This window comes from Bombus vancouverensis, unplaced genomic scaffold (genome assembly GCF_051014615.1).
Source record: "Bombus vancouverensis nearcticus unplaced genomic scaffold, iyBomVanc1_principal scaffold0033, whole genome shotgun sequence".
In the NCBI taxonomy this organism is placed as follows: domain Eukaryota; kingdom Metazoa; phylum Arthropoda; class Insecta; order Hymenoptera; family Apidae; genus Bombus; species Bombus vancouverensis.
In genome coordinates, this window is record NW_027468924.1 from 1 (window position 1) to 23,527 (window position 23,527).

At 36.1% G+C, this 23,527-nt stretch overlaps 2 protein-coding genes across 4 annotated transcripts; one reads left to right on the forward strand and one right to left on the reverse strand.

The window, feature by feature from the left end:
- Positions 1-534: 534 nt before the first annotated feature.
- Positions 535-4,924, reverse strand: LOC143304382 (venom serine protease Bi-VSP-like). 2 transcript variants are annotated; one of them, XM_076626839.1, is made up of 7 exons: positions 4,670-4,924; positions 4,164-4,485; positions 2,338-3,835; positions 2,030-2,125; positions 1,675-1,953; positions 1,174-1,599; positions 535-1,011 (listed from the first exon to the last, which is right to left on the reverse strand). In XM_076626839.1, exons 1-2 carry the CDS (start codon positions 4,899-4,901, stop codon positions 4,382-4,384), a joined length of 336 nt encoding a protein of 111 aa, XP_076482954.1. In that variant the 5' UTR covers positions 4,902-4,924; the 3' UTR covers positions 535-1,011; positions 1,174-1,599; positions 1,675-1,953; positions 2,030-2,125; positions 2,338-3,835; positions 4,164-4,381. The 2 variants fall into 2 exon arrangements, with proteins under 2 accessions (XP_076482954.1, XP_076482955.1); XM_076626840.1 differs by lacking the exons at positions 4,164-4,485; positions 4,670-4,924 and having other exon boundaries at positions 2,318-2,665.
- LOC143304381 (omega-amidase NIT2-A-like) lies at positions 2,997-9,494 on the forward strand. Of its 2 annotated transcripts, XR_013061070.1 has the most exons (5): positions 2,997-3,084; positions 7,725-7,909; positions 8,311-8,479; positions 8,754-8,987; positions 9,139-9,494. XR_013061070.1 is itself a non-coding variant. In XM_076626838.1 (4 exons), the coding sequence occupies exons 2-4, from the start codon at positions 7,826-7,828 to the stop codon at positions 8,885-8,887; spliced, it is 387 nt and encodes a 128-aa protein (XP_076482953.1). In that variant the 5' UTR covers positions 2,997-3,084; positions 7,725-7,825; the 3' UTR covers positions 8,888-9,494. The 2 variants fall into 2 exon arrangements, 1 of the variants encoding a protein (XP_076482953.1); XM_076626838.1 differs by having other exon boundaries at positions 8,754-9,494.
- Positions 9,495-23,527: the final 14,033 nt, after the last annotated feature.

Consider the following 23,527-nt stretch of genomic DNA (forward strand, 5'->3'; position numbering starts at 1 on the left):
ATCTGCGTGTGCACCTAAAATACAAACTGATAGTGATTGTTCATAAGTTTATATACATTATCTAATGTCAATCGAAGGTATCAATTCTTTTTCTCCATAAGAGTACTTTTTCATTTATATGTGTTCAACCGTGAAGCATATGTCACCTACAACGAAAAAGAGTTTTCCTATACTTAATATTTCCTTTATATACCTATGAAAGTCTATTCTTCGCGTAGTATGAAATTATGAATAAATCTGGAATATTGTTCAATCTGGAAAGAAAAATAACTCATTGACATCATTCATTGATACGAGATTCAGAATGTTTGTTTTGTCTTGCAGAAAAAGAAGGCAGCCCTCCCTTTCTTTTAATGTGAAATAGAAAGCGAAAATTTGAAAACAGATTTTTTGGAAATTTACTTGCAAATATCGTTTTCAATATCGTGATTTTCTTCCCAATGGTACTGTACTTTCAAATTTTCCAGTATCCCTCTAAAAACAAAAAGTCGAACCTCGTTATCATTAACATAGGCATTACAAGGAAGAGAAGTATTAGAAAGCAGCTCCTTTTTATTATGGATTTCTTTATAATCGTGTAAATAAGAAATTCCGGAAATTTTTTCCTCAAGAATTTAATTCTTGTGTTTTGATTGATAATTATTACACTGCATACTAACATTTCGCATACTGTTCGCATCTAACAATTTCCTAATAATAACTACTTCAAAATTACATATGTTCTTGCACGAATTCAAAAGTACGTATGATACAATTACAATTGATTCTAAAATAATAATTATTTGAAGATATTAAGATACTAATTAAACGTTTCACTATATTTCAAAATCTGGAACAACAAATTTTTATTTATAAAAAATGAAACTGTCTTTATATATTCTTTGTCATGATGCTATTTCTTATTACCATGTCGACATTTTTTAAAATTCATTTTGTTATCTCTACGCAATATGAAAATTCATATACTGCTTAATATTTTTTACATATTATCCATCCACCGCATGATATCTCCTGAAAAATCAAAATATTAATGTTATATTATTACAATGCTTCTTAAATTTCAATTTTTGACAAATTTGAAATCCAATATATTTTGCACAATTATTATTTATCAAAAAATTCTAAGTTAGTAACTTTCTTTTCAAATGGCAAATAACATATACATTGACTTACCTGTAAGTTTTTGTTCCCAATCATCATTTCCTCTTATAGAACATCATTATTGTTCTCATAATTACTACCAGTGTCATAGATATTGTAGTGGCTACAACTGAATTAATAGAAAATGATAAATAACTGTGTATAACAATGACACATAACTTTTACTTACATATCAGTCGATAAGGGATTACTGTGATATCCTGTTGATGTTTCTTAAGGCACTTGATTAGGTGCGATACGGTATCATTCCTTATGGTATACTGTAGAGAAGTATTTTAGAAAATAACAAGAATAAATCTAAATTATTCAGAGGTTCCAGTTTCGGCTTAGACATAAATACAGGACCATTTGCAAAGAAGAAAGGGTGCGTTTCTACAGCCTCGTTATAGTAACCATGAATACCGATCTCTGAATTACTGGTTACTAAACATAAATATCCTATAAAATTTAATATATTTCTTTAATTTTTAATACATACATGAGTTAGTAGTTCTAAATTATGAATCATCTTACCTGTGATATTACACTTTTCCTTATAATATCATCACTCAAGTGAACAACATTAAGATCATGTAAACCATGTCATCCTATCTTACTGTGAAGATACTTAGTTATGTTATCTAACATTATAAAAATATCATCAAATTCAAGTCCTTTTATTCACATCACATGGCCACGACGATCTGGTTCTTCGTTATATAATGTTCTAAAATTTGTCGTACATATAGGATGTACAAACCGTGATATCAAGGTATCAGTTCTTCCTTCCCAAGGGACAGTTTCATTAAAATTCTGATAGAATTAAAAATTAATTATTAATATTCTAACAATCATATATGTTAAATACATTATAGTCAACGATATATACCTGAGCGAATGTAGGGGTGATTCCTCGATAATTATAAATGTCATCAGCCCACATCATTGTGCCACTTCTTTGTACTCCAGCCTCTGGATTAGCAGCCTAAACAAACATACAAAATTTTATAGAAGCTGCACAAAATATAGTATATATGCGCAATATTGAAGCGTTCAAGGGGATATAAAGGTAATGTGCATCACATACACGTGTACTCTCATGCAACAAAATACAATTAGATTTAATAGTATAAGCTCTTTTATTCATCATAATAGATTGGAAATTTAAGTGTCTTACGAGGGTGAGTAAAAAGTTACCCGCTCTGTCGGTGTAGAATTTATTTTAAGCAATTGTCAAAAAAGACATACATCATTTTTTGACATAATCACTCAATTTCTGTATACACTTTGTCCATTTGCTGAAGGACCTTCGTATTTTCTCATTAAAAAATGTTTTGGGCTGAGCTGCGAACCACGAATGCATCGTCGTCTTCACCTTTTCATCAGCTTTCTCGGCATCCATCTCGCACAAACTTTTTAAAACCCAAATCTGTCGTGCACTATTGCATAAGCAGAGCCGTGGCTGATTTGCAAATGATTTGCCACATTATCCAGTGTCACTCGTCTATTCCATAGAGCATAAGTTCATGAGCACGTTCAATGTTGTCATCGTGGATGTGGACGGGCGTCCAGCTGTTTTTTCATAACACTTGTGCGATCTTCTTTGAACTTTTGTGCCCATTCAAACACACTTCGTGACAAAACACTTTCTCCATAATGTGCATTAAATCTTTGATAAATATAGGCATCAAACATAACCTCCGACCACAAGAAACGAATCACAGCATCCTGCACTGTTTTCCTGCAAATCGCCATTGCAAAGCGCCATTACTCGCGCAACGGTCACAAACGAATTGACGTAACATAATGAAACCTACGCAGCAGCACTGAACAGATATTGACGTCATACGAAGAGTGCAGATGGATCAATACGGTCGACAGAAATTTTAACTATCTGTAGTGCGGATAAATTTTTACCGAGAGTCGTATAGGAATCTATAATTTGTAAGTACACCTTTGGCTGAATGGAAATTTCTCTTACATATAGTCAAAAATGCAGAAACAGTGTATTGAATTGGAAAGTGATAAAAAATAAGCGAAGTTTCGAGGTTGCATGTGATTGCATGAGTACACAGGACGTTTTTAGCGAATAAAAAATAATTTTGAAAGACACGAGACTTATCTTGTATTTTATGCACTCTCTGTGTCCGAATCTCCAGAATCTCTCTATCTTATGAAGTGTTTTAGATTAGCCGGAAAATTTTGTATGTACATACAAGAAGTATACGATCTAAGTGGAATATTCCATTATTCTCTTGATACAACAGAAACGAAATTTACAGAACTTCTCAGAAAGTTGGTTTATTATTACCAAATTAATAGAATTAATATACGTTTATCATCTTTACATACCTAAGTCGTGGAGGTTTATCGTGCGTAGAAAATTAGTGTCGTTTCAAAGTTACATTTCGTACATTTTAAGCCTATAATTTGTAACGTACAAAACAATGCAAATTTGTGCTGTTTCTGATCTCCACAATAAGAAAATCCAACTTTAGGTTTTTTACACAATGATATTTATGGAACAGTAATATCATATTATTGCATCGCTTGGAGAATGAAGTCAAGGTACGATGTGACCCTAGTGTAAACGCTGGGATAGCCAGCTGTGCAGCACTTATAAGCATAAGACACAATACCTATTAAATACGAGGTTAATACAATGTTGTATCAGCAGTGGTCCGCCGCGGTCAGCCTGAAAGGATCGTTAAATTTTTAATCAAAGATACTGAAATATATCGATCGAATTGTATTGAAATTATACTTATATACAGTAATAATCTTCTATTGATTTGTGTATTGAAATACTCCAATTTATAATGTACATGTTATATGTATTTTGAGCAAAACTAAGATTAGAAGGAAATTAGATTAAATACCATAATGAGGTGTGAGAAGTGGGCAAAACTATTGAATTGTGTTTATCTATTATTTCTAATGTTTAAGACGTCGATTTGATGTTAATTCGAATTGACGTGTCTTCAGATACCGTATAGTTTGTAGTAACTCTGTAACTTAATTACCGTACAAGAATCCTTTCCACCCTGAGCATGTTCGGCGCATATTATACCATCAGTGATATCAGGTGCATTAGGAAATTTGGAACAAGCTATTTTGCATTCGGCGTTCTTAATCACTGGCATTTGTACTACCATTAATGCATTACGTCGTGGTCGTCCTACGAAGAAAATAAGAAAGATATTTAAGACTGGAACTGTTTAATTTTATTATAAAATTGATATCACTTACTATATCTTAACGCTCCCCATCCAGCAACAAGGGGGTTATAGCCGACGAAGTTGCTCTTTCGTAGGGGCTCTTTCGTACAAATGGGATATACGTACCCTGAAAAATAAAAAAATAAATGAAAATGCAGGAAACGAATGACCAAAAGTATGAGAAAGAATTGTACACGCTTTATGACACAATATATGTGTACAGTAAGAAATTTCAGGATATGATACTTCAGTAATACTCAATAGCATATATATATATATATATATACATATATATATATTTGAGGACTTACTCGAAAATGGCACCTCCTCCGCCAATCTAAGAATGGCAATATTATGATTGCGTATGTTTTCTATTCCATCCATATGTGCACAATGTGCTGCGGTCAAAACATGCCTAGCCGATATCAGGGAACCTCCGCACTTCCATAGTGGTTTGTCTGGGTGTCGGGGATTACGAAAACCTAATGCAGCGATCCATGGCCAAGCGCCTAAAATGCAATAGTCATAGTTGTGAATATACATAATTTTTTCTCACGTAACGAGTAACAACGATTATTACCTATTCGATATTCGATCATACAGCAGACGATAAGTACATACGTACAAATACTCTGAAATAGAGATTTGATAAAGACAGAAATTAAATTTTTATTCCAGTGAAATACAAATTATTAAATAATTCTATATAATTTCTATTTGAACTATACTGAACTATAAAGTTCAAACGTGTAATTTCTGCCCTAACAGTTTTTGATCTCTATCCATATTATTACTCCTATATCAATTTTTTATTTCAAGCAAAAAGATACTCTTTCTAACATGAAGTAAAAGAAAGAAATAATTCAAGTTAATAAGTAAAGTTACTACCGATGAAATCATAGCATTATTATTTAGTCTAATTGAAGTGTACATTGATGTGCTGTTTAATGCCTTTAAAGTTCATTCTTTGCAGTAAATGGCTTATTATTAATCGGAAAGAAAGACATAAAACGTACCAAGTTCAGCTGGTTTACCATCGACCAGCCTGGTATGAGAGACGTTGCTAAAACCACAGTATGGTGGTCGCAAAGCCTTATACTTGTACACAGTTTTTATTAAAATTTCTCTCTTCTCTTTGTTTGGATCGTTCGGACAGCAAACGATCGTAACATTGCCCTGGTATCTGCACACTGATCGTCTATAAAAATCGGTGGCTGTACGGTACTGTATCTGCCATATTTCTTGCAGAGGTTTACATTTTCTGTAGTCAAGGCACCTGCCTTCTTGATTGTCCGGTGTGGTACATTCTGGATCAAACAATTTTAAAACATTTATACAGTTCAAAGATGCGTAAGAAAGCGACACCGATTACTCAACTTTCGAAGTAAAAAGCCGATCAAGTCCACCGGATTGCCCTACAGACACGTATTAATCCGTAAGAGTTAGTCATCATGTTGATAATAATTATCTAAAGAAACTTTTCACGTGAAAATATAAAATTTTAATTGATTAGATATTGTGTTAGCCATACTTAAGAAAGAAAATGAAAATGAATGAAATGAAAGAAAAGGACTACCTTCAACCTCATTTTTTAAATAAACACTTTGTCAGTTTTGCGGTAAATAAATTCTTAGGAATTCAGGACAGTTTTTAGTGAATCATTTTGTTTCGACCGTTCGCGGAGAGACGCGATCGCGAGATAGCACGTCAACGAGAGTTGTAAGTTCCCGTTACGATTAAATAATCGACGCCACGAACTGATCGATCCCCTTATTTCGATTATGATAATAAGGGTAGTTCAATGAAATTCCACAGAATTAACACAAATAAATTAATGTTTATTTCAACAACTTATTAACTAGAAAGATATAAAAGGAACAAAAAAAATGTAACTGCGTTTTGGTTGATAAGTAATGCGCGACATACCACATGTGTTGACGGTTCGACTTCTCGAAAAGTTCTGAACGCCTTTCGATTTTTTTCGTTTTTTCTGGAAGGCGACCCCCACTACGTTCGGATCACGCCACATTCTTTTACTGCGAGGTAAAATACGGGCCACGAGTCGACGTTTCTGGAAGTCGCCCTGCTTAATGAACCACGCGCTTGCCACTACAATGTTTGTTTGCCGGGCAGACGCGACGATCCGTCTGCGACATTATAGTGCCGCGATCGATAGTTAAGAATATGACCTATGGTAAGCCGCATGGCGTAACATTCTCCCCCCGTTGAGAGGGTACCGATCAAACTAGCGAGGTGTGGTTGAAGTTCCCATCTTATTTCGTCTCGGTGGCTAGTTGTTCGGGTTTCTCGAGATCGGGTTGAATTGGCAGTGGGACAAGCCTTTTGACGCCCCGATCCAAAATGCTCTTTGCCGTCTGAACTGTAGCTGTCCGGATGACACCATCGGCGCCTGGATGAACCTTGATAACTCGGCCCAGAGGCCAATGCATGGAGGGAACGTTGTCCTCTCCGAGGATGACGATTGTGCCCTTTTGGATGCTGTGTCCACCCTTGCTCCATTTATTGCGGTTGGTTAGCTCGTTCAAATACTCCTTATGCCAGCTGCCATTTGGAGAGTCGGTTCGATGGAATGTCTCTGAAATCTCGATCACGTAAGCACATTAATGAATCGCCAATGAGGAAATGTCCGGGAGTGAGGGCTAGGAGATCATTTGGATCGGTGGAGATAGGAGTTAGCGGGCGGGAATTGAGGACTGCTTCTATTTCTATGATAAGAGTATTACGGTGTTAAGCTCATATGTTTCTGTTTCTCCACTCGCGCTGCGCCATAATATCCTTTGATATTTCCGATCCTCTGGTCGTACGAGGAATTGCCGATACATTTTCTCGATGTCGCCAGTGAGTACGTACTGATGAGCGCGGAATCTAATTAATATACAAAATAAATTGTGAATTGATTCGAGAATATAGGATTTCCCCATTTTCATGATTATCGTGATTTTTGTATAAATATATTTGTGAAGATACTAATAATTAGGTACTTATAAATTAGTATTGTCAATTATTTTGCATTTATAATTCCGCCTCTAGTATAAGTGTTAATTGAAAACTAACTTTATGTTTCAAAAAGTACTAGCAAAGTCGTTGAGTAACAAGCCACTGATGCTAACACAAATAGCATTGTCGTAATTAAATATTTCTAAATATTCATTTTTCATTTTGAACCTGTAGAAACGATTTATTATATATACTATTAGCTAAGTAATTGCATATTTAATTAAGTCGAAATATAAAACTTAGTTATTTTAATAATTTAAAAAATAAAAAACTGACAAACATTTCAATTTAATTTATGGTTGGAACAAAAGACAGTTATTTTTCATTAATTGAAATATTGCAATGCAGAGTACTTTCCAAAATACGCCGAGAGTATTCCTGATGGTGAAACGAGCGTTGCTTCATCGAACGCAGCTAAAGAAAACAACATCTATGTAGTTGGTGGTACGATGCCTGAAATAGAGGGCGATAAATTGTACAATACCTGTACTATTTGGGGTCCCGATGGAACTTTGATAGCAAAGCACCGAAAGGTAAGTAATATATTCCTTTATGGCTTTGAATTTGAAAATATTGGGGTGAAGAAAGTGACTCTATCTAGGAATAATTTAGGAATATACATATGTACATACGTATACTATAACCAATTCTATAATTTACGGTTTATAAAATACGTTATGATACGGGAAACGCCCATTTTTGTTGTAATGTGTTTGTTGTTGTATAAATTTTTCACATACTTAAAATATTATTATACTTATTTTTTCTCCTTTTTAAACATTATTAAATGATAAGATTCTTTAATAAAAGAAAGTGATAAAAACGCTGTCAGTTATTAAATAAAAAATAATTAAAGTTTAGGAGTTGGTAACTTTGATATTAAATTAGAAAAGTTGCAGCAATAGAATTAGCGACCACATTTTTATGTTATTAGGTACATCTATTCGACATCGACATTCCTAATAAGATTACTTTTCGAGAGAGTGATTCACTCAGTCCTGGTAACTCCCTAACGACGTTCGATGTGAAGGGCTGCAAAATAGGTATTGGCATTTGCTATGATATTAGATTCGAGGAAATGGCACGCATTTATCGGAACAAAGGTACAGTAACTTAATCGATCAATACTTAACTAGCAAAAAATTAAATATCTTTCTTAAATATATTCTATATAAAATTAATATAATCTGTAACTCTGTATAAAAAGAAGCTTAATTTAAAAAACCAGTATATTTGCTGAAAATGAAACAAATAAAAGAATTAAAAGCACAATAAGAGGACTGTCCTCGCATATTCAGAAATGATGGAATGTGAACCGTGCAACTACGAAGTTAATTGGTATTCGGTGGCTTCATATTTCCTGCTTCTCTGGGTTAGGTTGCCAAATGCTGATATATCCAGCGGCATTCAATATGACCACTGGACCACTGCACTGGTCATTACTTCAGCGTTTCAGAGCGAATGATAATCAATTATACGTTGCCTGCATATCACCGGCTCGTGTTCCTTAAGCAAGTTACGTCGCATGGGGACATACACAGTTGACCAATCCCTGGGGAAAGATTCTTTACGATTTGGAAACTCAAGAGAATATGGCAGTCACCGATATCGGTAATTTACAGCTTAAAATTAAAAGCGAGAGATCCATGATGTAATTAATTTTTAGTCTCGTTAATTTATCGATTTAGCCATCTTCCTCTGTATTTGTTGAATTTATTAGTAAGCATTACTTATTACTTCGTATGTTTCTTTTTTCTATCAGATCTAAAAGTTGTTGAGGAAGTAAGGGCTCAGATGCCTACATTTTCTCAGAGACGTACAGATTTGTACGACACTGTCTGTAAGAAGGAGTAACTCTACACTAAAACAGAAAATGTTTTTTTATAATATTTCTACTGCAATATCCCTTTTTTGTGAATTATTACTAATTTCTTATCATTTGTACTAAACGAATGACTCAATTAAGAAAACCAAAACGTTATAAATAATAATCTGTATATCTTGTGTATCAACATGTAATTGGATATTATAATAATATAGGAATGCTATAATAATATAGGATAATAATATAGGAGAATAATAATATAGAAAAAAATACATGCTTTTAAACACCTTTAATATCGATCACATAAATTGGTATAATTCACAATGATTACGCATACATAAAAGACCCCTTGATAGTAAAATTTACGATCAAAAGGCAATTACGTATCGTTTAACAACATTTAATTTATAACACCTTTTAAACATTTAGACAGATTAACACATAACACTTCTTATATATAAACATCAATTCGAAGTTATCAGCTTGAAGAAATTGGTCGATTAATACCTGTAGATTGTCTGTCTCGATGAAAGACTTAAAGAGAGCAAAAACATGATGATGCCGCTAATATAATATTCCTTCTTTCTTGTATCTGTCTGCCTCTCAGGTCGTTTTACTAATTACAATAAGTAATTTCGACTTCTTTGCGCTCTCTTTTAACGCATTCGAGACCGAAAGAAATTCATATCAGTCAGTAGGCAAGGATATAATATACATATTTTATATATAACTTATGTAGTAATGTATATATCATGTTAGTTTCATATTTTTTTCAACATAGAATTATTATATATATATATATATATATATATATATATATATATAACTGTACATAATACATTATAGAATAACATAGTATATAATTTTATATTTTAAAAATATGAAGCATACTATTTAAGATTGTCATCGATTTAAAATCAAAGTATGAAAAGGATACCCTGGAGAGAGTAAAACACAGAATCATTCCAACTAAACATTCAGATCGTACCGACACCTAGGTATCGTCTTACAATTAAATCTCGGTCTCGAATGGATTAAAATGAAATACATACTTGCAGCTTCAACATCTTCAATATCGAGGAGATTCAAACTTTACAAATAAATGTAAATTGCGATGTAAAACAAAGCGATGTAAAAAGGGAAAAAGGAGGAAAGAAGGAACAGGGAAGCAAAGAGAAGAAACGAATTTTTCATTTTCTCGAAACTGGATCAAGTTTCAGGAAGACCATCCAAGTAATTGATGTCCTCTGTAATTATTTGTTAATCATGCGCGGAATCAGAACGATTCGACCTCGTTCCAAAGCAAATCGTTACTAGAGTAGAGACGGGAATTAATAATTCGTGTCAATTGTTCGATCGTGTTCACAAATTCAAATGCGGTTGAGTGGCGGAAACCATTTATAACACGTCCCATACAGCGTAGATCGCATACACGTCTTAGGATGTATTTTTGGTACTTATATATACTCTATATATATTCTTACTCTATATATACTTATATGTACTCTACATATATTCTCTATCTTAGATATACCATAAAATATTTCGTGTAATCGCGTATTCGTGTCTAATGTCAGGGATTCTCTTTCCATAAGTCTGCGTTTTCTATATTATCTTTCTTCCTTATCAGTAGGCATTCTCACAATTTGTGATTAATACTGCTCGTACAGGAATGTTAGGTTTTTGACGTTGTAAAATTTCACGTGAAATAATAATGCCTATATATTGACTAATTTATCAATTAATTAAATCCGTGTATATCAAGTTTTCTATAATTTACTACTTTCGTGTAACTACAGAAATTTGATGCAATATAAAACTTGATTAAAACAGCGATTCATTAGGAAACGAGAATAATGATGCAAATATTTTTTGTAGCCATTATATAGGATTTCGATCGCATAATTAATCAGTATCAACTTACCGGTCTTTAACGGTAGAATAGAAAGAAGTGCAGGCGGTACGGAGACCGCAATTATGATCACTTTCAGATAGAATCTCCAACAGTGGTACATCTTCTTAGTCGTAATAAGTCGCGATCAGAAGCGTAAAAGAAGTTTAGCAGTGGCGTAAGTACCGCACTAGCCAGAAGTATCTGCGACAGAAATCAGAATACACTCTTTTTCGCATGGTTGGATCAATTTCGCGTGGGACTAACCTGATTGAACCTAACGCGGGATAATTGCTCAACTCACGACCTTAACCAGCCCGCTTGATTCTCTGTAAATGCTTGAAATTGACGCTTGGATTCTTTCCAGATTAACTAGCTTTGCCCCTCCCTCCCTTTATCTATTTTCTTAGATCGACTTAGAATGGATCGAACAAAGGCACAAAAGAATTCGAAGAAAACAACAACTTATTATCCAAATTGTTCATCGAGGGTAATCAATGCTGTATACTTCCTAGAATTAGGATGAATAGGGATTTGGAGAAACCCACCGGCCATGTCCAGAATAATAAAATATCTCGCTTTTGCAATCTCGCGACTCGATCCGCAATGAGGGGTAAAGGATACCGATCCGCGACCGTATATTTATTTAGTTCTCGAAAATCTGCCTATCATCTATCTGAACCATTGTTCGTCTTCACGAGTAACACGGGATATAGAAGGGAAAATAAAGGAAAGGAAGGTGGGGATAAGTAGAAGCTTGGGGCCAAGTTTAATTCACTGAAACCGAGCTGCTTGTATTATCACAAAACAAAATTGCCAGTACGTCATTTCCGTACTCTCGTCCTCGCGAAAATGGTTTTGCTCGTTAAGAAAAAACGAAGAGACAGGGGAAGAGAAGAGAGGAAAAAGCAAACGGAGAGCGCTTTTAAAAAGCTGGCGAACCGTGTGTTACCACAACGAGATACGCGGTGCTATTTGTCGCTTTAAATTGTGTCGCAACTCGTTTTTGAGATCTTTGCCAGGGACGCGTTAAAACACGCTGCAAATATATTTCTGGCTTTTCTGGGGTTTAACTGAAATATGACAAATAACGTTGTAAAACATATGTACTTATGACTTACAGAGTAATTGAGTGTACAAAATATATAGTATACAAAATAGCCAGTGATTTAGGGCTTTAAAAGATCAAAAGAAAAGAAAAGAAAAGAAAAGAAAAGAAAAGAAAAGAAAAGAAAAGAAAAGAAAAGAAAAGAAAAGAAAAGAAAAGAAAAGAAAAGAAAAGAAAAGAAAAGAAAAGAAGAAAGATAATATGTTGTGGCAGTCTAAGTCGATCTAAGAAAATAGATAAAGGGAGGGAGGGGCAAAGCTAGTTAATCCGGAAAGAATCCAAGCGTCAATTTCAAGCATTTACAGAGAATCACTATTGAAAGTTCAAAGGCCGACTAGTGAGCTTCATCCTATCTCATTTTTTAATCAGGCGATGGATCGACGAATCGTATTGATTTCGAGGATTATTATAGTTCTGTGGGAATTTTAAAGCGTGGTTTGTCTAATCTTGTCTCGTTAGCTACAGACTGAGTTAGCTACAGAAGTTTGGCGAGCAGCCTGAAACTTGATCCAGTTTCGAGAAAATGAAAAATTCGTTTTTCCTCTTTGCTTCCCTGTTCCTTCTTTCCTCCTTTTTCCCTTTTTACATCGCGTTAAGACCCGTTAAATAATATTGACTGCCGTGGACGCTGGCTGAGAAGTGCACTTTATAACTAGCTTTAAAATCACTGACGTCGATGAGGACAAAGGTAAGTTAGAGGGTCATTTATCTGAGCTGGTGTTATTCCGCTGTACAAACTATTTCCGGCCAGTACCTTTTATGTACTTTCGCTTCCGCTAACAAGCAACGCGCCATGTCCATCACTGTTCTATTATACCTTTCCGCTGTCCCGTTTAATTCATGTACGTATGTTGGGCAATTATTTATTCTTATACCTTTATCCCTAGCAAATTTATAAATTCGATTATTTAAATATTCTTTACCATTATCGCATCTTAATATTTTTAACCTCTTGCCCGTTAAATTTTCGGCTTCATTTACGAACTGTACGAAAGAATCAAAGACCTCATCTTTTGATTTTATACAATAGATCCTAGCTGTTTTACTATAATCATCGATAAATGAAATGAAATATTTTTCTCCATTGAATCCGGTAGTCTTAAAGGGACCACATACGTCCGTATGAATAATTTCCATTATTTCCTTAGCCTTAGTTCGATTATTTTTGAAAGGTAAGTTATGCATTTTGCTTTCTATACACACCCTACATTTCAAAAGTTCCTTTTCAAATTCATTCGGTATGCCAGTCACTAGCTGCTCTTTACCCAAAATCTCTAAATATTTAAAATTTACGTGTCCTAGCATCCTATGCCATCTTTCCTTTTTACTCATACCACTACGTTCGGCGCTGTTTACTAAGTGCTTCTTCCCTTTCAATATACTTTTTATTCTATATGTCCCATTCTCTTTGAACGCTACAGCTGTAAGTATATTATCCTCATCTATTACTTTCGCAATATTTCCTTTGGAAATAACCGTATTCTTATTGTCTGTTAGTTTACCTAAACTAATCAAATTTGCGGACATTTCTTTCGCGTAAAATACTTTCCTCATATTTATTTTATTTTGTTTTCCGAATGCTTCAAAATGACTTATAACATTCCCAACTTTTGTCGCTTTTATCGGTCTATTATCGCCTAAATATATAATATATTTACCGGTTCTTTTAGGTCGATAGATTTATCGAAATAATTTATATTATTAATTATGTGATCGGTACAACCGCTATCTAATAGCCACACTATTTCGTTCTTACTTATTTCATTCGTCTCACTGCTGTTTGCTGCGTGCGCCGTTGCTGTCCATATGCCTGCTCTTGAGTTTCCATGCTCGCCCGTGCCGGTTCTTGATTGACGATGAAAGTTTCCACGTCCTCTGCTCGTATTGCCTTTGTTCTCTCTTCCTCTGTTTCGACCACGTGTTGGCCCATGCCAATAGCCGTTACTGCTTCCCGCTTGGACGCCATTTTGACACTCTCTCGCAAAGTGTCCTAATCTTCCACATCTGAAGCATCCTTCCTTTTTTGCAGAAAAGGCGTTGGTTTGCCTTTCTCCTCCATTGGATTTATTTTTCTTCTCTGCTATTTCTATTTTATTTTTCACATACGCTACCGTTTGATTCTCTTCTTTCAATGCGTCTATTATGTCCGCTATGTAGCTGTATTCTTCGGCTAACGTATTCAGCATGTAATTCAGCTTTTCCCTCTCACTTACTTGTGCGCCCGCACTTTTTAATTCATTTATTAATTTTTCGAAATCGTTAAAGAATGATGCTGAATCACTGTAGTTCTCCAGTCTTATGTTTTCCAATCTCCTTCTGCATACGATCTGCAGTGCCGTCGACTCTTTCAAGTACATTTCATCGAACCTCTTTATTATATCATACGCCGTTTTTCCTTCCCTAACATACTCCAATTGTCTGTTCGATATTGCACTATAAATTATATTTATCGCCTTCAAATCCTTTTTGTCCCAGTCTTCATCGTCTCTTTCGTTCTTCATTCTAGTTGTAACAACCTCGCATTCCTTATATTTGAGAAACATCGTGATTCTTTGCTTCCACATTCCATAATCCTCGCCATCGAATATAGGTATCATGATTTCCGATCCCTCCATTTTAATTGATTCTTCTTTTTTTTTTCTTTTCTTACTCAAGCGTTCCTACGTGCTCGAAGTATATTTTGTTCCTCTGAAAGTTTTTTTTTCTTTACTGAAAACTCACTCGCAAGATCGTAACCACGCACTAAATATCTTGCAAAACTAGTAACCACGCTCTGCTACCATGTTAAGGAAATTCGAGGATTTGGGAATACAAATAATTGACTATATTTCCCACACAACAGTTATACATCTATATTACACTCTGAAGAACGTCTTGCACGCACGCTTGTCGCCAACCGACTATCCTAGATTCTTCTAACATCTGGCAACAGTCTTTTGTCTCCACTAAGACCTTGACGCCCTCTGGCCCTTACACACACACTCTCATGTACAGTGTAAATGTATCACTTCCTTAACACAATTATCCCGCGTTAGGTTCAATCAGGTTAGTCCCACGCGAAATTGATCCAACCATGCGAAAAAGAGTGTATTCTGATTTCTGTCGCAGATACTTCTGGCTAGTGCGGTACTTACGCCACTGCTAAACTTCTTTTACGCTTCTGATCGCGACTTATTACGACTAAGAAGATGTACCACTGTTGGAGATTCTACCTGAAAGTGATCATAATTGCGGTCTCTGTACCGCCTGCACTTCTTTCTATTCTACCGTTAAAGACCGGTAAGTTGATACTGATTAATTATGCGATCGAAATCTTATATAATGGCTACAAAAAATATTTGCATCATTATTCTCGTTTCCTAATGAATCGCTGTTTTAATCAAGTTTTATATTGCATCAAATTTCTGTAGTTACACGAAAGTAGTAAATTATAGAAAACTTGATATACACGGATTTAATTAATTGATAAATTAGTCAATATATAGGCATTATTATTTCACGTGAAATTTTACAACGTCAAAAACCTAACATTCCTGTACGAGCAGTATTAATCACAAATTGTGAGAATGCCTACTGATAAGGAAGAAAGATAATATAGAAAACGCGGACTTGTGGAAAGAGAATCCCTGACATTAGACACGAATACGCGATTTCACGAAATATTTTATGGTATATCTAAGATAGAGAATATATATAGAGTACATATAAGTATATATAGAGTAAGAATATATATAGAGTATATATAAGTACCAAAAATACATCCTAAGACGTGTATGCGATCTACGCTGTATGGGACGTGTTATAAATGGTTTCCGCCACTCAACGCAACTCAATGACAGGAATAATTTTTTGTTACGGGTCGTTTAATTTATTCGTTCGTTAGGACGATTGGTCTGACAAATTCAAAGTCTTGTTCCGTATAAATATTTTTAAACAAGCACGTCATAAGCTTTGTATATTTTTTTTATCGCAACGAAGAAAGTTCAGAGAAATGTTGAAATTATTAATTACAAAAGAAGACATTTACGTTGTAAAAATGTTAGCGAAAACATTTGTGAAAAAGTTACTTTGTTATAAATTCTACAAAAAGAAATATTGAAAATCACGTCCCATTTATTCAGTATTTATGCACGTATGAAAAGTATTTTGCATTCGCGCAAAAAAATCCCTTAAGGATACATATTTTATAATAATTGGAGTGTCAAAGTTATTACGCGGATTGGCGTACCTTAACCACGTGCCTTTTAATGAAACTAGGTTATTCATTTGTTATTCGTTCCTAACTTTCAACTTTATGATTTTTGCGGAATAAAATTTTATATTCCGGTTCAGTTTATAAATGATTCAGGGTAAATACATTTATTACGATCGTTTAAAGTTTAAAGAAACACCGTTATAAAGTCGTAATACGAGACAAAGCGATTCAGAACTCGAATTCATTTGTTGGAACGACGCCATGGGCAAAAGTAGATAATGGAAAACTTTCTTCCAAAGACCATTTGATAGCGCCGACGTAATCAAGAGTGTGACGATATTGCCAGAGACGTTTCTGCAAATAGAAGACTAACTTATTTACGAATTGCCGTAACACGATTGCCGCTGGTAGTATGGTTAGTAATCGCTTTATTGAATTTTCGCTTGATGTGACATCGTCGAGAGTTTCTAGCGAAATTCTTCTCCCTGTAAAACTATGTTTCTACAGCAATGGCTGTAATTTTCGAGTTACCGTTTGCGAAGAAATCTTTTTCTTTGTTACGTGTAATAGATTATTTTTAAGTTTTAAGTTTTAAATTACATTGGTAACCTTCTATAATTTATTACTCGAAGGTGGTAATTTTTTCTTAAATAGTTTGTTTTTCCTATAATTTATTATAATATATTTTACTACAGAATCCTCAAAAACATGATGTATGTATATATATATCCTGAAATATTATCAGTCTATTGTCAAGTTATAGAACATTATGGAAATTGCCAATTAAAGTCATAAAAAACAAAAAATAAGGAAGTTCGTTAAAATAATCAAGATATAGAATTTATTCGAGTAATATAGATTACGGTAGAGATGGTGACGGTAACAATGAGTGGACTGATACTTCGTGCGAAAACAAATTGGAAGCGCAGAGCGATGTATTGTTTCAGCGAATATCGATTTTAAAGCACGGTTTTAAAACACGGTATAATCAATTTTTTTACATAAAATTATATTGTATAGGCTATTGTTATTTAAACATTTTAAATTGGATGGTTTTTACATATGCTAAAAAAATGGAAAATGATGATGATGAATCAATGACACGTAGAAAATTATAATCTATTGTATTGCTGTTATCTAATGGTGTTGTAGTTGACTGTATGGTGGATGTATCTAATGGTGTTGTAGTTGACTGTATGTTGTTCAATATTGCTATGAAACTCTTCTGATTCATTGTCACTTATACGAAGGATGGAAGTATACGAAATCGATAAAATTATTAATAATATTTACGAAGAGAAAGTAAACTGTTGGATATATGACAAAATAATTCTATTTTAAATGAGAGACTGGTCAGCGTGGTTATTTTGTTTACAAAATCAAACGAATTTAATGAATGTAATGGTAAGGAAGTAACTATAAGTGGCTGTTAAACTATTTTTATGCTTGAAAAGTAATTCGCAAAGTAATGTAAAGCAGTACTACTGAGTTGTACATAACCTCTTTCAGAATTTGTTCTTAACCTCTTGCTTCATAACTTCCTTAATTATACTCTTCAAACTTATTGACTACTTCGATGTTGTTACGAACAGAAACTGATAAAATATTAATCTTAAATATAGATTGAAATGAAAGCTTGTCACGTAAATATATATATATGTACTACTTACTCAAACTATGGATCACATAACCTATACAAAAAAAAAAAAAAAAGAAAAAAAGAAAAAAATTATTGTACACTATAAAGCAAGAGGTTAAATCTTTAATCTGTTAAGAATTAAATTTTTTATTGTAACTGCGAAAATTATAAAAGTACCAAGCGAAGCAAGTACGGAATATATGCGGAATATGAATCGCTCAACGAACCAAAGAGCGGCTCAGTGACAAAATTAGCAAAGTAAAGACCACAAATATTACAACATTATATTCTACCACAAAATAATTCTCTATACAAAAAAGGTACACAACGAATCGATTTTTCACAACGATAAGAGTCAACAGAACCAATCAAGACCAGGCGAGACTCTCATAAGACAACGATATCAGAGGGATCAAATCAGCGACTTCAATCTATGTTACAGAGTATAGTTATCAAGAAAAATTGCTCTTTTCATGAAAAGTATGGTAATGATACTCTTATAATACATTGTATATCTGGCAGTCGGATGTGCCCGTGGCCATCGGAAATGTAAAGACGACGCTTTTAGAAAGTGATAGCGCCTTCGCGTTTTAAAAACGCGTTAGAAGAAGGACGGTTTCGCTATCCAAGGCGAATCGAAAAGTGCGCGTGTTGCGAGAATCAGAGTTGATCGAGACGTCGAAGCATAGAGTCGTTAGAATTGAGTTGCGAGTGTTGTCGAGTGTTGGAGTTGCTAGTGAGAGAGAGAGAGAGAGGGAGAGAGAGAGAGAGAGTTACCAAATAGTTGTCAAGTTATTTGTTGCAAATACGAGCGTTGCATTTAGTTTTCCTGTTAATCAAACATCGTTTCTCTGTCTAACTAATATCTGTATTTTCAATCCATTATTAATATATTCCGATATTACAAGTGGGGGCTCGTCCGGGATTGAATAAGACAGAGAAACGATACGATTTAACGGAGCTATTTGTGCGGGAGTAGAAAAGAATAGAATAAAATGGCAAACGTTGAAGACGAACGATTGTCGGGTGAAGAGGATTTGACGCTGGAGGAGCTGAGGAGTAAGCTCGCACAGATGAATCTGCCTATATCCGGTGCGAGATCAGTGCTGGTTGCCAGGTTGAACAAAGCGTGCAAACCTGGTCGATCTACTCCTAAGGATTCGAAGCGTGGCGAAGAACCAACAAACCAGCGAGATCTAAGAAGCAAGCAGAGAGCCGAACGCAGTCAAGAGGGAGAGGAAGACCTCGAGAAGCTGAGGACGAAAGAGCTGAGAGCGCTTCTCGTTAGCTTGGGGTTGAAGGTAACGGGAAGAAAATCCGAACTACGCGCGCGGCTACAGGCGGCCCTAGAAGGAGACGATGTATCGTCGGAAGAAGAGAGCTCCGACGAAAGTGAAGGCGAGGACGATAAACAAGGCGCGCGAGAATACAGGAGAGGCACGCGAGCGGTGTATCAGGACCGCGATGAGTATCAGCAGAAGTATATGCTTCGGTTCGATGTTGAGTCTTAAAGACGTGGAAGACTCATTAGAGAAATTCAGCGGGGATGATCTGCTGAGTGTAAATCAGTGGGTGGAAGACTTCGAGGAAATGGCAGAAGTGTGGGGTTGGTCAGACGCCCACATGGTGGCCTATGCTAAGAAATTACTCGCAGGCTCCGCTCAGGCCTTCGTACGACAAGAGCGATGCGCGAAGTTCTGGGCAAAGCTAAAAAAGGCGTTGAGGAATGAGTTTGAAAATGTAGTAAGCGACCAACAGATACATGGCGAGTTATCCCATAGAAAGAAGAAAGCAGATGAGAGTCTGCAACAATATATGTATCACATGTGCGGGATTGCAAAACAAGGAAGGGTTGATACGCAATCCTTGATAGACTACATTATTCAAGGCATTCCCGACGAGGTCGCGAACAAGACTGTGCTATACGGAGCCAGGAATATCGAGCAATTAAAAGAGCGTTTCAGGCGCTACGAAGCGATAAAAAGAGATATGGAGATGAGGACGAAATTTGAGGAGCCGAAGAGTAGCAGGGTAAAGCCGGTGGCGAAGCTGTCCGAAACCGAGAGGAACAAGGAACCCGGTCGATCTGGAGATGCGAGGAAGTCGAGAGGACCTAAATGCTTCAAATGTAGGGAGTACGGACACATCGCATCAAAATGCGACAAGGCACTGGGTGAGCCGTCAAAAAAAGTTTACAGCGTGTTTCGGTCGTTACAAACAAGGCGTTGTAAGGATGTTAAGATGGAAAATTTCGAATTGAGCGCGTTGATAGACACCGGTAGTGAGCTGACTCTAATGCGAGCAGATCAGCATGTGAAAATCGGAGCGCCCAGATTAAGTCGGGAAATCGTTGGATTTGGCGGTGTCGGTTCCGGAAGGAATTTTACGCTCGGGAAATTTTCGACGAACATTATTATAGACAATGAGTCGTACTGTATAACCATACACGTAGTTCCAGACACAGTGATGCAACATTCGCTTATTATTGGCGCAGACTTTTTGGACACTGTTGAAATAAGTATAAAAGGGGGAGAATCTTTTATTAGTAGAATAAAGGACGAAAATCCCGATGAGTGTCCGGAAGTCCTCAAGATAGATGTAGAGACACAGGCGAGTGAGATAGATTTGTCACACGTTAAGGACATGCAACATAGTCTAAAAAGAGATTTGAAGAGAACCAAAGCATTGCTAAGAGACGCTCAAACGATGCCGGAGAGATCGAAAGGTGACTCGACGGGTAAAGCAGCTTTACGACAGCTGAAGAACCAGTTAGAAGATGCAGAATGCGCTAGAGCAGTTGCAGTTAAAGCGAAACAGGCACTGGAGCAAGAACCGAATGAGACGCAGGCTTCGTTGCAGGAAGTACTGCGGCAACGTTCCGAAGCAGAAGATCGTGATTAATGTAGCTAGTCGCGAACGAACTGAGCTACTGTCGCAATTGGAAGAAAATAAAGAAGAGTTAGCAGAAGTTTTGAAGAAGTATCGGGCAGCTGTGCAGCAAGTGTCGGAGGAACGGAGAATAGTGGCAAGACACGTGGTGATTGGTAAAGTGGACCACGAGATGGTGTCCTCGTCGGATTCTTGCGGCCAGCAGGAGGACTTAGCGAACATCACGAGGAGGAAGAATCTGGCTAAACAACAGCAACAGGATGTTGTTGATGATATTTGCGAATTTACTGAGAAGGATAGCGTTGCGGGTGTGAGGGTTGTTTCAAGTTTTCGGATAGACTCGAAGAGAGTGAATGCAAGGCGAACGAAAAGACAAGGGAAGTCGCACGCGCGGAATCCCTCCAATAATATCGATACAAAGATTCGATATACAGAGGATGTGGATGACGAGGACGACGATGGGATTGTCGAGGACACGATGAACGTGAAGACCTTCGAAAAAGAAGAGATCATAGTCTCGGTAGATGGTAAGTTGTTAACGTCTTCCATGTACGAACCGAGCCTACGAAAATGTCACGATGCTGCCACGACGATCAAAGCCCCTGACAAGAGTGAAATGGGTAAACAAACAACGGAGAGGAAGATAGAGGAAGAGCGAAAGAGGAGCAGTAGCATCGAGGACGAACAGGCCGCGGTGTTCCAAGAGGAACGAGATCAGCTGCGTGCGGACGCAAAGAGACGGATTGAGGAGATCCAAATCCGAAACAAGCGGGCGTATAACAGGAGACGCAAGAAGGCGACAGCATACAGGACGGCAGATCTAGTGGCAATCGAGAGGATGCAGAGGGGTCCCGGGCTAAAGCTGCATCCGAAGTTTCTTGGACCGTATCGGGTGATAAAAGTCCTGCGAAATGACCGATACATAGTGCAGCGAGAGGGGGAGCACGAAGGGCCACGTACAACTTCCACGGCAGCCGATCACATGAAATGGTGGAATGCTGACGATAGTGATGTAAGTGCGAGCGGCGATGATGAGCACATCTGAGGGCAGATGTGATTGTCAGGAAAGGCCGATTGTAATATCGTAGAATAGCTTTGATTGGAGATCGGCTGAAAATAGAAAAACCGTGTACGTCGTGTTTCTGTGGTTCGTTTACATTTAAGAGTGCCTACGTGACTAAAGGCACGTAGTTGGTAGTTCTTACGTATGTATGAGGGAAACAATAGACCACGGTAGAAGAAGGACGGTTTCGCTATCCAAGGCGAATCGAAAAGTGTGCGTGTTGCGAGAATCAGAGTTGATCGAGACGTCGAAGCATAGAGTCGTTAGAATTGAGTTGCGAGTGTTGTCGAGTGTTAGAGTTGCTAGTGAGAGAGAGAGAGAGAGAGAGAGAGTTACCAAATAGTTGTCAAGTTATTTGTTGCAAATACGAGCGTTGCATTTAGTTTTCCTGTTAATCAAACATCGTTTCTCTGTCTAACTAATATCTGTATTTTCAATCCATTATTAATAAATTATAATTAATCGGACAAAATTACACCTTTAATATATTCCGATATTACATTACCGTGATGTAATATTTATCATGCTTATTTTGTACGTAAAACGAATCGTTGGAATATTCCCGAAGCTAACGAAGCATTTCCCAAAAGTTAAACCGAAGAAATTAACGCGAATAGTTAAGTGAAATTTTTCCATTAACTTGCTGACCAACCGGCAAATAAAGAATCATAAAAATTGTTTCAATGTGTTGAGGTCACGCATAACTTCTTTTTTCATTGACGATTACCAAACAGGTAAAATTTCGAAATTGTACGAAGGCCACGTGACCAGATCGTATTGGAATTTGAAGTGCATGGAAAAAGACAACTCGAAGTACAAACCTTGAGCTGTACTACTCGAAGTACAAACGTGAACTAATGGATGCAGAAAAGCAATTAACGCCAAACATCCGAACAGCATCTTGGAGCTCGTCATTGTTCTGAAATAAAAGAAGTGACGAATTAAAAAGACGCAGGACTAATAATAATAAAGGAAACTTAGTTCGTATTATAAATTGAATTTACATCAGAAAAGAAGCACGATCAAGCGAAACAGATCGTAGAAATGACAAATATCATCGATATACGTTTCAGTGTAATTTCACTTTTGAAAATTATTTAGTTTAATACGATCGTATTCATCGCTCTGAAACTTTCATTGTGCTGCAATTTGTGCTGCGTCTTTTTAATTTCTCTATCTTTCTGTGTTTTCGGAAAAATTACTTGAAAGATTAAGAATTGCTTGCCTTATTTTATTTTCGATTAGTTAGGATTTGATTATTCCAGGTAAGGTTTATTATTTATAACAGGTTTTATCACTTGTTTATTATTTAGGAGTTTGTTATTTTAGGATTAGTACCTTTTAGGATTTCTTATCCTTCGAGTTTCTGTTTCAGATATCTAGGTCTATTTCAAGATGTTTTATTACATTAGGATTATTTATTCGATTAAGATAATTTAAGAGTTTCACAATGTACAAAGAAATAATCGCGTGAAATTTAGATTTATGCTTTAAACGTATTAAACACGCGGTAATTTCAATGTCTATAGCCTCGAACGTGT